The sequence below is a fragment of the Schistocerca piceifrons genome, chromosome X (genome assembly GCF_021461385.2).
Source record: "Schistocerca piceifrons isolate TAMUIC-IGC-003096 chromosome X, iqSchPice1.1, whole genome shotgun sequence".
In the NCBI taxonomy this organism is placed as follows: Eukaryota; Metazoa; Arthropoda; class Insecta; order Orthoptera; family Acrididae; genus Schistocerca; species Schistocerca piceifrons.
Window position 1 is genome coordinate 204,782,277 of NC_060149.1, and position 15,117 is coordinate 204,797,393.

Below are 15,117 nucleotides of genomic sequence, written 5' to 3' on the forward strand. Positions count from 1 at the left end.
GTAGCAGCTCCATCACACAACTTAACCTCGTGCAGCACTCCTAACACAGCCGGAGGATTCTAAAATTACTGGTAAACTCACGAACAGCCTCAGATACAGGACTGGATCAACTGGTGACAAGTGGAAAATCTTTAAGACCAAACAATTTGGTATTACTGATTCCATGTCTTTGGCTATGTGGTATGTTTGAGGATTGAGAAAGAGAGCAAGTGAAATTGTGTACTCAAAGAGAGGAAAGTAGACATTGCAATAATAACAGAAACTAAGAAAGAACAAAGGAACAAAAGATTTGACAGACTGCTGGATGGCTGACAGTGGCATTCCATGAAGAAAACGAGATAGTGCTGGACTAGCAATTTGTCAGTGGTAAATGTGGAGGAAAGATTCATGAAAACAGCTTCATAAATTAAAGAATAATGCCATTCTTATTTCAGATTCCAAGAGATCACCTAACAGTTATCAGTGTGTAGGCCCCAGGAAGGAATGATTATACTGACACTTTATGATGATCTTCTGAAAGAAGTGAACAAAATTAAAAAGACAAACCATGTTGTCACTTCTGGTGACTGTAATGCAAAAGTCAGAAACCTGTCTATACCAGGAATAGGACTACAAGAGAAAATACACTTAATAACAGAAATGGATAGGAATTTTGCCAATTTGCCTCGTTTAAAAATGTTAAAATTAGCAACACATTTTACAGAAAGAAAGACTTTCACAAGTTTACATGGAGTATATGAGGATTAAGGTCTGAATTCTTATATATTAATTAATGATAAAATAAAGGATATTATGCAAGATATACAAATTTATGTAGGAGGGACATAGGTAGTGACCACTTCCTCTAAGACACAAAGATCAGGCTACTGTCAAAATAGAAGGAAAGAAACTCCAAGAGAATACACAACATGAGTTGTTCACACAGTACAGACTCCTAGAAAAGCTTGCTGCTCTGCCAGTCAATAGAGAGACTGATCTAGAATGGAGTAATATTAAGACCCGCATCATCAAAGCAGTCTCAAAAGCACTTGGCAAAAGGAAGGAAACGGATGAGAAAGAGCAACTCTCAATTTAGAACACAGAAATTAAAGAAGCCTTTAGAGAAAAACATGTAGCTTACTTGAAGTTTCTACACACAGAAACACCAAAGCACTGGGAAACACCAGAGCACTGGGAAACACACAAAATATAAAGGGATGCTGCAAAACAAATAGTGTGCAAATAACACCAAGAGTCATAGGATTCATAAGTGTATTAGAACATGATGTAACAATAGCCAGCAATGCGCATGCAAAGTCATGAAGGTCCTGAACAAGAATAATACACTGCCCCACTGAACATTATACCCAATGACCAATGGATAAATGATTATACAGACACGCGGAGTACACACAAAGCCAAAAATGAGGGTAGTGAAAGTACGTACAATGAAACATTACATCCAGTAATTGTCAAGGGGGTACAAGAGGGGTTAAAAGCTATGAAGAACAGAAAAGCTACTAGAATACATGAAATAAATGCAGATGTAATTAAATATGGAGGGTTATCAATAGATAAAAATTACTTTTGCAAATAATAAATGAATGTTGGATGAACTGCAAGGCAACACACCCTTGGTACGCAGCAGAAACTCTCACTCTTTTCAAAAAAGGGGAACAAAGTGACTAAAAACTACCATGGCATCAGTCTTTTAAACACTGGCTACAAATTCTACCCAAAGAGAATCAATAATCACACGAAGAGTATCACAGAAGCTATTATTTCTGAACAACAAAATGGATTTAGAGGATGTCATTCATGCACAGTGTGTTTGTGATTAAAATCATCATAGAAAAACACACAGCATACAGAAACCCATATGGCCTTTATAGATCCTGAGAAGGTCTTTCACTGTGAGAGCTGTGATTGCCTATGGATGATTATGTCTGATTGTGGATATCCGTATCAGCTAATACAGGTAGTGGAAAGTCTTTACAAAAATACATGCATTGCAATACACACAGGTTGGAATCAATTAGGAGAAATAGTTAACCAAGGATTAAGACAAGGTTGTGGACTATTACCTGCCCTTTTTAATATTTGCATTGACATCATTCTTCACAAATGGAAATGTAAAGTTAACAAAGCAGATAAGATATGGAATAAGGAGTACCCAAATGTGTTTCTGTTTGCAGACAATATCATCATTAAAATGAATGAAGATGGCATCCAGAGATAAGTATACCAGCTAAGTGAAATGTGCACTACATAGAACTTTAAAATTTCTGGTAATAAAATTAAAATAATGGCAACCCAAGGAAATTATCCAGTCAGATCAAAAATTGTTTTAAATAATCCAGTTTTAGATCAAGTCTCTCAAATCTCTTATTTAGGCTGCACAGTAAGTTTTGATTTTGACTGATACTAAATTTAAAAAATTCCAAGCTGTCCATGGTACGATCAGCAGAACATTGGGCCATCAAGTGCAAAACAAGACCATCATGAAATTCTACAAAGGGGTGTCAGTTCCTGTGTTTCCTACATCTGTGAAAGCTGGGCAAAAAATAAATTCAAATGGCAGATATGATTAGAAACAAAGATATTATGCCCAAGGCCAGAGGCTGCAGATGATTTGAGCAATTCAGAGGAATGAACACAACATTTACATCCCTCAGATCAGGTTTCTTTGGGATGTACCAGGCAAAGGTCAATAAGTACAATTTTCCTTCCTGCTGCACCATCTTGGCACTTTTAACACCTGAAAAATCTCAGATTTCTGATGTCACCCACACACAGCTGTTGTATTCCCAAGTATTTTTACATGTTCCTTTTATTAGTGGAAGAAACTTTTCACTTCCATCACTATTTACACACAATTGCATAGTGACCCTGTGTTTACTTTTTTTACCTCCGCAGAATTTTTCTCCTCTCGACAGAGTGGGGTTTTGTGGGACATGAGTTATGAAGCATGCCAATCTTCAGGGTGATTTCATGTCCTTCCTTTTAGATATACAGGTATATTTAGCTTCGGCATTTACGAATGCTTCCTTGCCCGAGAATGCCACACAGGTAACACTGAATTTTATTTCTTTTCCATGTCGAAGTTTTAAGTTACAATTGTCATCAACATCACAAATGATTGCTAGCTTTTGAAGAACTAGATTTTCTATGTTTGCAAGCCTTAACACCACAAAATGCATAACTTCAACAGTTCAGTAAACGACTACACTTCTCACACTACATACACTCAGTGATGGACATCAAATCACATGGTCTACGTAGTTTCATTAGGCAAGGCAGAAATTATTTTTGATTCGATCTGCGTATCTGTTGGTACCAGTATTTTAGGGCTTTAATTACCTATCATCATGCTCTGATATGAGGTACATCCTACCCAAGATCCTTCCCACACCTCGTTAAGTTGCGTTCCGTCACCCACCCAACCTCCACAACATCCTAGTCCATCCCAATGCCACTCTCAACACCTTGTAACGTGGCAAGGTGCAAGACCCATTCAATCCACGTACCAAGCACCTCTTACTCCAGTCCTGTCACAGGCTTACTTTACTCCACACATTGAGCCACTTGTCAAAACACACATTTAACCAAATCTGCTGCAAATACTGCATAGCTTTTTATTTCAGTATGACTGCCAACCAGCAATCCACTTGGATGAATGGCCCCCACCAAACTGTTGCCAAGAATAAAGTTGTCACCGCAGCAGTACAACACGCAGCTGGGCATAAAATTCTCAATTTCAATGGTTGCTTCACAACCTGGACCATCTAGATCCTTACCTCCACCTACCTCTGAACTAAGCAGATGGAAGATTCCTTGCAACATATCCTTCATTCCTGTAATCATCCTGGCCTGAATCTCCGGTTGATACATGTTCCCACACCATGTTTTCCCTTCCTCTGTGAAATTGCCTCCTTCCAATTCACATTCCCACATCACTTACAGTGTGCACCATACCAGACCTACTGTGACACCTGCATCACATGCCTAACCCGTGCACCTGCCGACCCACCCTGTCCCATTCCTCAGTGACAAACTGCCACTCTTTATCTCACCACCACAGCCTAGTTTGCCAGTAGCACTAGCATTGTGCATCCAGTTTGCACCATATAGGGGCATATGCACACGTGTGCATTTGTACTCTACCTCAGGAAAGTACTTACTCCAAAAGCTAGCAACTGTTCCTTATTTTTATGCACAAATCAACTCGACGCTTGCTTTGTGGTGAGTAGTCTCCTTTACTCCCTAAGTATGTTCTCCCATAACTTTCCTACTATAATCACTACAAATGTAATTGCATTATTGACTATGATCTAGGTATGCGTCAACTGATTGTGTCATGTGACGCACTAAATGTTAATTGTGGGAATGAAAAATCAGAAACTCACTTTGACATTTTAGGAATTGTGTAAAAACTGGATTTTAATTTGTAGCCAGTTTCATGTTAACTCCTTAAAAAACAGACTTTCTTAAAGGGGGAAGGTATAATATTTTTCTTACACAAGTTTTGCCGGGACTAACGAATATATTCATTGAAAGTGCATTCCTTAATTTGGGGTTTCACACGAACCATATACTAGGTACTGACAACCTAGGCTTATGTAACCCATGAGTGTATTTTCAGTACCTGAGAAAGATAAAAGAAAGGAATGAATGGAGGTAAGGAATTAGAAATAAAACACACTTTTACAAACCAAGTGTTATATGTACAAACATAACTTTGTTAACAAATTTAAACAGTGCAACCAACAAAATTGTCTCCCTTTAAATGCATAGTGCTTCATATTTTTAATCTGAAAGTATGTCACATTTCAAAGCTAAGTTGTGTTTAATTACATGTATACTATTTTTCAACGAAAGTATGATTACTGTTCAATTTGCAAATGTTCACACTGATTAACACAAAGCACTTAGAGTAAAAGTAATGAAACTAATCACAAAATAAAAATGTTACTCTGTGCTGTACCTTAGATCGTGCTGTCAAGTTAAAAATACTGCATTATTATAAAATAAATCTCCAGGCATAAAGCTTTTATTTGACAGATTTGAATAAAGGATTATGTGACAAAACGAGTTGCTATATTAACTGCCTGAATCAGTTTTTCATTTGACCTATGTAGAGGATTGCCAGTACTAAAAATATGTTTCTCAGCAATTGTATGATAAATACACAGACCAGAGTTAGTAAAAATACTAAACTCCATTTTATAATTTGCAGACAAACACACATTTATATATAAGACTGCTAAAATATATCAACAGCTGTGTAGTATTATTAACCTTTCAGTCCATGTGAATCGTTTCAGGTTTTTGTGGACCATATTTGATCATAAACAAAACTTTCTCCCTGGCTTTTCATATTTTCAAGATCAAGGAAAGAGGTACAATATCTTTTATAAAAAACACTATGCTTAATGACACTACCATTTACAGCATAATTCTGTAATGTGTCATTTCCCTCCACAATACAAACCGAGTCTCTCCATTAGATACCATTTGTAAGTGAAATTTGACAAATATCAGTTTTCTGCTAATCAAAGATTTTACTAACATACGACTCACAAAGAAGTTTTAAACTCACTAATCACTTTACTAGTCATCCAAATGCTGCCTTCCTCTGGCCACACAAAAACAATTCAAATACATAGCACACTTTTTTGATATGAAGCTATTTTATTATTAAAAATCAGCACATTATACTTCAAATGAATATGAAAATACAAAACCAATGAATGCTAAATCTTAGTATTTGGCATGTTAATGACTTGCTGAACATAACAGAAGCAACACTTACTCAACAGGCATCATATCACTAGAATTATGACTGACACACACACACACACACACACACACACACACACACACACACACACACACACAGCAAGCAATTAGAAAAACAATTTTAAAATTGTTACATATTCCGAAAATTCAGACCACTATATTTTCCACCAACTGTAACAAAGTCACATACAAATTTGCAACCCAGTCTATTCATGTAAATCATTTTAAAAGAACAATGATATATATCAATGTAATATGAAAATTGTCATTTTTTGCAACCTACATTAATATCACAAGTTAAACTCAGTCAAGAATTTCAGCATACAAAAATTAATCTTCACAAAACAAAAACACACACACACACACACACACACACACACACACACACACACACACACACACAGTGGTCCATTATAATACCTGCTTTATTGACTCAGTTTCATTAGGCACTGGCACAGCCTCAAAGCTAGAAATTGATCACATACACAGTTTCAGTTTTACTGATAAGCATCTCAACAGTAAGATAATGCAGAAAGCACAATGTTTTTAAGTTTCATACACATGCAATTTTAATTGTCCACAGGCACTTCATAAAATAATTAAGCTAATCAATGCAATGAATTGCTTGCAAAGGGGAAAATGTTTTACTGAGGTGTCACCCAGATGAGATTAAATTGTTTTGAGGATTCTACACTTCTAATTAAATCCCCCCAGTCCTAAAAGCACTTAGCAGAATAAGTATGTAAACCTGCAAACAATCATTCCTGGTGTGAGAGGTACTGGAGTTCAAGTTATCATTACTGTTCAAACTACTGTTTTGTTGCTTCACTACAGTAAAACAGCTTGATGTGTAGCAACAAACCAAAGAAATTTATGGCATCTGACATTTGTGTATTCTAACTTCCAAAAAGTTAATAGACATTCAGCACACCCTGTCTGAAAGTAATAACAGATATGACAATCCTTTCATTCATTAATAGTGTAACATATGACTAATATCTCTGCATTTGAATGCAACTATTAACCATGTAAATGTGGTCAGTCATGTAAAGAATGGAAATTCAATTGTTACAAAAATTTTATAATGATTCAACTTGACAGTTTTATTTTCCACTTCAATAAAATGTAGTGAAAACTTGTTTATTTAAGTTTCTAATATATTTAATGTCTAGAATAACATTACTAGCTCCTGCATCTGAATTTCATTACATGACCAGCATGTGTTTCTGTTTCACCACTTAGGTGAGACATAAGGCATAATATAACAATACTGACAATTGTCAGAATATATTTTTCATGTTTATTTTGAAAATATTTTACAGTGTCAATGACCAAACGCCAATGAAACGGTATAGGGATGACCAATTGGGGGAGGGCGGGGTAGGAGGGGGGGGGTTAGGGGGGGGCGCATGTAAGAGCACTCATTTAGCCACAATTTTCTTTTTGCACTTCACATTTGGATTTTAAAGTCTTCAATTAAGTGCAGCATGTTATTTCAAAAACAAAAATTGAACTGAACACAGTTCCTTTCTCCTACAACAATAAAAGCAACTTAATCTCAATCAACATTCTGCCAGTTAAATATTTTTATAAATATAAACTCATAAAAAAGTCTTTGCTCTTAAACACACAAAAAATTACATTTATATTGTACCCTGAGACGTATTATGGGAATCACGAAAAATATTGAAATTTTACCATACTTCATGAAAAAATAATAATTTGCTGTGGGTTTACAAGAATATACTGAAATTCATTTGTTCATTCTCCTCAAGTTAATGAAGAGAAGTAATAAAATGAAGTAGTCATTTATATTAAACTCAGATGCATATTGACTAAAATCACTGAGAAAGAATTTCAGGATGAAAAGCTTCAAAATAATAAGGTAAGAGCAATTTCATAAAATGTGCCAACTGAAAATCAGTAATTTACTACACTTGTAAGGAATTTACAGTTATTTTCCTCCAGGCATTGCTTGAACAGTATTACTCTTCATTAGCCACTCTAGTGCACAAGCTAGATAGTAACAAACTGTATGCCATACTACTTTAAAAAGGGAGTACCACTTTTTTGCCAGCACATTCCTCTAGATAATGGAAAGAAACTTAAATAAGCATAAACCATCTTTCAAGTATAGTTTGTTACTGAGAATCAAGCTCTTGCTCATAAAATACAAAAGGTTCATCTGTGTTAACAAAATTAAAGAATAGTATCAAAATGAACATCTCAGACAGCATTAGCCTTTTCCCCTCCACAGCTGAATCTACCACATTTCTGCAGATACTTCTGTGTACAACCAACTAAATATCCAGCAAAAAAATCGAAATTTTAAGTAAATTTCAATCACCTTAAAAATCAAAGTTTTCATCAAAACTAACATATGGCTCTTCCAAAGAAATTAATGATTACCACTACACACTACATTGCACCATGTGCATAATCAATGCACAATTTAAACCATCCAGAGGCAGAGATATGGCACTATTTTATAAACTGAAACAAACATATGGAACATAGATACGCCTGATGCCAAGAGAAGACATTTTCCAGTACTTTGGTGTTTTAACTGCATATTTCATTAATGTATTTTAAACTCTAGAGAAACTTTCCTACATTTCTACATATGTTATAACAAATATTTGTAACTGAGGAGAAGAGCTTATTACTCACCACTGGTAAGTTTCACTTTAATAGCTGAAATAAATACTACTACTACTACTACTACTACTACTACTACTACTACTGCTGCTGCTGCTATGAGTGGATAGCATGAAGAACTAACATCAGAACAGATTGCTTAAAAATCAAACCTGGTTAATAAATTTTGCACAAAAGATCTACATTCTTCACCCAGTAATATGTTTCAAGTCAACTTTATTGTTTTATACATGCTGCTGTAGCAGTGTGCACATAAGAAGGCAGGTGGTGGGGTGATGTGCAGTGGCAAGGAGCAGTTTGCCATGTGATACTCCTGCCAATAGTATCTTCAGATGACAAAGCAAACATGATAAGTATTATATTAAGGAGCAACAACTAAAGTTTTTCAAGCATATAAATTTTGCTAGGCAGAGTCTGAAGCAGAAACAGTGGACAGGTGTAGCTATCACTCCTGCATTGCCAGTTACCAGGACAGGTGACAGCTGCAGTGTGAAGTGTGGGACAGACAGAACCTACTGGCGCCGCCACAATGCCTCATCTCGTCCCCCCCCCCCCCCCCCCTCTCTCTCTCTCTCTCTCTCTCTCTCTCTCTCTCTCTTTCTCTCTCTCTCTGCACAGAACACAGTGCTGCCACCTGCTTACATACAGCACACTATTGAACTTAAGTTTGTCTTTCTTCAGACTTATGAGTCAGTTCTTTTAACCCTGTACACAGAAAGCACGTACCACACACACACACACACACACACACACACACACACACACACACACACACACACACACACATACACACACAATTTCACTGTTTGGCAATTTCAAATTACATCAAAAATAAGTTGTGTACATTAAACTACATGTGCAAAAACTTTACTAGAGATAGTACATACAGTACATAAAGAATTAACAAATCCAACTGCATGAAATGTACATCTGAAATCATCTATTTCAATAATAATTTAAAATACAAATTATCAGTCTTTATATAGCTTTTTATATTAACAGCATAAAAATAATCTGAACTGTGTTTTCATATAAAACAGTAACAATGGTAGGCTCAACCAACCAATTTCTTATAAATTTAAAAATTTGTGTTTTATGCCAGTATGTTTCAACACTGTGTACCAATAGGAAAATTTGTTTAAATCACTGCAGAAGATCTAATAACAATGGTAGTAAGTTATGAACAATACAACTTTTTGCTTTTGAACAACTACCAGAGAAATTACGTAAACTGAATGTTGAACAGTATTCCACAATAATAAACAACTGCTCAATCCATTTGGCTGAATGTACCATCAGATACTTGCTGAAGATCAACTGTTAGCACAGAACATGAAAAAGCATAACAGCAAATAAACACGTTTCATCTATTTCTCTCACATTACTGCAACCTCTTCAACATTAATGTTAGTTTGAACACTGCAGTACTAATGGAGGTGGTATGCTCTTACTAGCCTGCTCCTGCTCCAAACTTTGGACTGATTCCTTCAGCCAATTAAAGGGGAACCTACAGTGGAACAACGATTCTGAAATAGTGCAAATCAGTACAAAAATTATTTCCAGATATGAAAGAAGTGATGACAAATATCCAAGGACCAACAGGGAACTGAAACCCATACCTCCAGATTCCTAGTCTGATACTCTCCCACCTCTGCTAAAATCTGAGAAATCCATATCTATGACTCCAATCTAAGAACCAGTCACACGAAGTCAATATTCTGCAAACTGTAAGTATTAACAAAAATGTAAAATATTAAAAACAGAAAATTATTTTCAAAACTTATTTTCAGTTATCTCCCAATTTTTCAGTTTTTCACTGAAGAAATTTGATCAAGTTTAGGTTGCCAATTAAAATACCCAATGAAGAGGGAGAAAACAGCCATACTAAATGCCTGTATGGTTAATGAAAAAAATTATTAACTAGAAGGCATGCTAGATTTAGAAAACTTAAAAGCAACTATGAGCTGGTTCCAAGAGTAACTACCAGTGCCATATTGTGTTACATTTAACTGTCAGGGTTGTTCCTAGCAGTCTCGTCTGCTCCCCTCCCCTTACATTCCTCCCCAAGGAAATTATATACACACAGGAAAAATATCTGAGTATATCACGAATAACATTGTTCCCATAAATAATTCATTTCAGAAAGATCTCCCAGTTAACAGCCATCATTTAGAAAAGATAGAGTACTTCACAAATTTCCTGTTATATGCCTCCATATTTACAAGTATCACATAACCATCTGAACAAAACTGATTTTTAACTCTAAAACAGTGATACTATGTTACTGTCAGACTGGCTGTAAGAGACATCACAGAAGTTTCTGTAAAAATCAACAGGAAATAGACGGAAATATTGTAGCACTTAACCCTACCTGGGAAAAGTGTTTAATAAGCTGACAACTAGACTAAAACTCTGTCATTTTCGTTACATATGCAAAAAGAAAGAACTAATGCAGCTGTTATTAGGAATGAGACAAAGCACAAGGGAATGTGTTATTATCACAGATGTTTCCACGATATTAAAATGAACTGACCAAAGGAGTGAAAATTCTATCTAGACTGCTCAGTGAAAATACCATAAATTCCAGTCAGTCATATCCTACTACATTATGTTATTAAAATCATCGTTTCATAATTTTATACATCTTCATCTCTCGAAATGGGCACAGACAATTTTCACTTTAAAACAAGGCCACATATACAGGGCATCCCTCCTCAGAGTCATAATGCACATTTTCTCCGCTGTTTTGGCAGATATTTGCAATTTCATTTTTGCAATGTGTAGTAGAGGTCAGCCAAAACAAATACTGCTCATCACATCTTTCATGCAATGCACATTGTCAACAGAAAGTGACCATTTCCAATCACAACTAAAATTATTTTTTTAAGTGGACTTTTACATGCCTATTCAATAGAGGCTGCAAATTAGTCTAGCGCAATATTTGTTTTATCAATATGTGTTAATATCAACAATACAACACAAAGGATAACCAGTCCTCCAGTAGTGACAGCAACACCCTCACCAACTGCTACTACCACACAGCAGCACTTCTCATTCACTGCTAGAGTACTGCTACTTCTGGTTTTACTATCACTGTTAATATGTATCAATAAAACAAATGTCACACTAGACTAACTTGGGACTGCATTATTGAATGGGCAAGTAAAATTCCGCTAGCTCCAATATTACTGTTTTCATTACTCATAGGTCCAGTTTGTTAATTACCCTAAGACATAACATTTCAGTAGAGGTTAGTTACCATTCCCTTCAACACTTAATCAGGGCAAAAGCTATCACCTACTCAGTTTCACACCACTTAATGAGTTTCACTGTGTTCATCTTCAGAAAGTGTGGTATTTTAATATACCATACATTCTGATAATAAAGAAAGTGAAACATGTAGGGCCATACACAGTTCTGACAACACAGCAAATTGGTGGGGGCAGACATAATGAGAGCAGCGTAACTACACTTTTTGGGAGCTTAAATAATAGCTAAAGAGGTAAGAGGAACTGTGAAGTGACCTACTAAATTCATGGCAACAAATACAGGGTCACACATCAGTAGCTGGCCTATGGGTCAACATCATTCATTAGGCAGTCCTATCAGGGGCAACAGTAAAGACCGCAACCAAGAGCACATAACATACTGTGTTGTGAGCAGTACTGTGTTACTGTACTGGCTTGTCCCTCATTTGTCAATATCACCAAACAAGCATTTAAATAAAAGATGTCAGTACCCACTTCTCCAATTCTGCTATCCAATTGAAAATTAAGTTTCAATTAGATTCTTGAAAGAGAGACACTAGGAGCACATAATGCAAATGGATGGATAAAAATCCACCCACAAAGTGGCAGCAGGAGAACACACACATATAATGGTTAAGGAAATCTGCAAGATTTCAGACAAAGTGGCTCCTTCTGGCAGAAATGTTGGAGGGAAAGAGAGAGTGATAAAGAAACAGGACTGATGAGGTTTACAAAACGGAGTGTGTTTACAAGTCATCCAGAACCCCAGGTCAGGGGAGACTTACCTGATGGGATGAGAAGGGAATACTGATTATAACAATAGTAGATTATTTATATATCCAGTTACATTACATTACATTTTCAAAATTTGATTTTTTTTTGTATATTTAACTAGGAGCAGGATTAAGCAACACTACAAAAGATGGACATTTGCAACAGTGGCAGAAACGTTGGTCCGTATAACATGACGACCCTTTTGCTCAGCTTGAAAAGTTTCATTGAAGGCATAAAATGATCATAAATAAATTTATTGTGCAATCAAGACCTTGCCATCATTTAAGTGGCAAATTTTTAGTATTTATTAGCTACTCTTCTAACAGCACAGGTAACAGAATCCCTATATTAACAATAATATTGAAGGGGGGAGACATTGGCCCAAAAGTTCAGATGTAGTAGTCCCATAAAATTTTATAACATGTACACAATTTTAAAAGTGACCTCATTTCTGCCATCTACAGTAATTTCTCACATGACAGGATGACAATATGCTTTATACTATGTCTGGACATGTACCAATTTGTGACGTTATTTGTGAAGTTAATTTTGGTTGTTGGATGATTAATGGTTTACATGCCTTTCAAGATATTGGCAATATATAGAGTCGTTGCATACAATACATTAATACTACTCAGCATTTACTTGAGAATGACCCAAAGTTTGAAACTGTCCATCACCGATACAAATAAATAAATTTATTGGTCAGAGTGGAAAATGTCTTTTCTAAAAATTTCAAAGTATTTCAGTCACGGGTGGTCAAATTTAAACTTTACTACACTACCATCACAAAATAAAGAAAACCCTATATTTGTACTAATTGTTTATGTAATTTTTCTCTAGATCACTACATACCTGAAGTGATGTTTCATGGACAGTGAAAGAATAAAATCACTCAGCACTGCAGTTAGACTATTTGTACCTACAATGCCAACAACCCCACTGAAAGCTGTATCATTACAATAAGATTTTTTTGCCACAAACATTTTTTGCATTTGCCCCAACAACTTTAAGTTAAATCCACATTCAGGTTATAGCCACAATATTGGTTAGCATGATTGCTATTACCCAACTGTGGCCAAATTAGTCTTAAAAAAAATGCATTTTGAAGCCTTTAAAGACAATGCACCAGTTTACAATGAAAAATATTACTTTCTTCTTTATAATATAGTCTGGAACATGTCAAATCTCTGCAAAATGTGGAACCACACATCTGCCCATCTTTTCTGCCAACAAACACTGAAAAAGTAAATGAAGTGATAAGGTTTCTGACTTTTCCACAAGCTTCCTCAATTCGTCCCACTTTAACAGGTTATCTGTGTTTATCCCTGTGACCCATATCAGAACTGAAACTATTGGGAGGCTTAACAAATACACAGTTGTAGAGCTATATATATGACGAGAGTAACAAAACGTTCGAACATGTACCGTATTTCTAATCAGATTAATGTTTTTAAGAATTTTAACAGCAGATTTTGGCCTGGAAATAGTGTGTCACTTATTCAGCAGTCTGGCAGACAGAATGCTAATAACAGTCTTACAGCACAGAGCAAACTTGAACCAACAACAACTCATGCAAGATAAATGTATTAATAACAGAAATAATAATTAAAAAATACAATGCCAACACTCAAAGCATTAATGATACAGTCATGTAAAAGGACAATGTTTATAATTTAACAATATGTGACTTCAGCTGGGTAATAGTTTTGCATTCCTTTTGCAAGGCTTTGCTTACACGCAGTCTCAAAATAAAAAAATTAAAAATACTGTGTGACACCACCGCATTAATCTTTAACATTACAACAGCTGCCGAAAAGAGAAAGTGGATCATAAATCACCAGCTAACACATTCCTAAAACAGAAATTAACAGCCACACAACTCCAGTGAAAACTTCACTACGCAACTGAAATTAACAGCAAGCCATATTACAACACAAATAATACTGTCAGCCTGTGTTGCTGAGACATTTAGCCCCCCCCCCCCTCCCCTACCAAATAAATCCACTTTTATACACAAAATAAAACAGCACTCTCCTCACACATTATATCTTTTCCATATTTAACACATTAACTCAACAGTCTGAAGACAGGTTCTGGTTAAACAGATACTGTATGAGAGCTGAGAAATTTTATTGGAAGATTTGTACTGGTGCATCATCCTGTTGCTGGCAGGCACGAGCAGCTGCAGCAGCAGCACGGCGACGATCTTCCATCATCCTGCGACGGGCATCATCTCGTGCCTTACGGATTGCTTCTACAGTTCCACTCGAATCAGCAGATCGTGCAGTTGTCGTCGAGTTGGACTTGCGCTGTGTGCCACGACGACGCTGAGTTGCACCCTTCACCACTGTTGGTTGTTCCTACAAGATAAATTTTTGTACTATGTGATATACTGAGTTTAAAATAGAACAGATAGGAGTAGAGTTTTAGGGGCCACTGAAATTATTACTATACTGTGGTGATTATGAATGCAATGTATGGGGAAGGAACAAAGGAAGGCAGGAAAGAAGAACAGAAAGAAAGGAAGAAATTTAAGTAACTTTAAGGAATATAATGAAAATGTTTTGCCACTCATCTAATTTTCAACTAAAAATCATTTAAGGTTTGTATGAATATATCACAGGCACTTAGCAGCAATTACAAACACAAAGTTAGC

General features: G+C 35.9%; 1 protein-coding gene across 1 annotated transcript in view; it reads right to left on the reverse strand.

The window, feature by feature from the left end:
• Nucleotides 1-13,273: 13,273 nt before the first annotated feature.
• Nucleotides 13,274-15,117, reverse strand: part of LOC124722127 — a 104,120-nt gene continuing 102,276 nt past the window's right edge. The window contains exon 8 of the mRNA XM_047247332.1: nt 13,274-14,821. Coding sequence (XP_047103288.1) covers nt 14,591-14,821 — 231 coding nt within the window. The 3' untranslated portion in view covers nt 13,274-14,590. The remainder of the gene's footprint in view (nt 14,822-15,117) is intronic.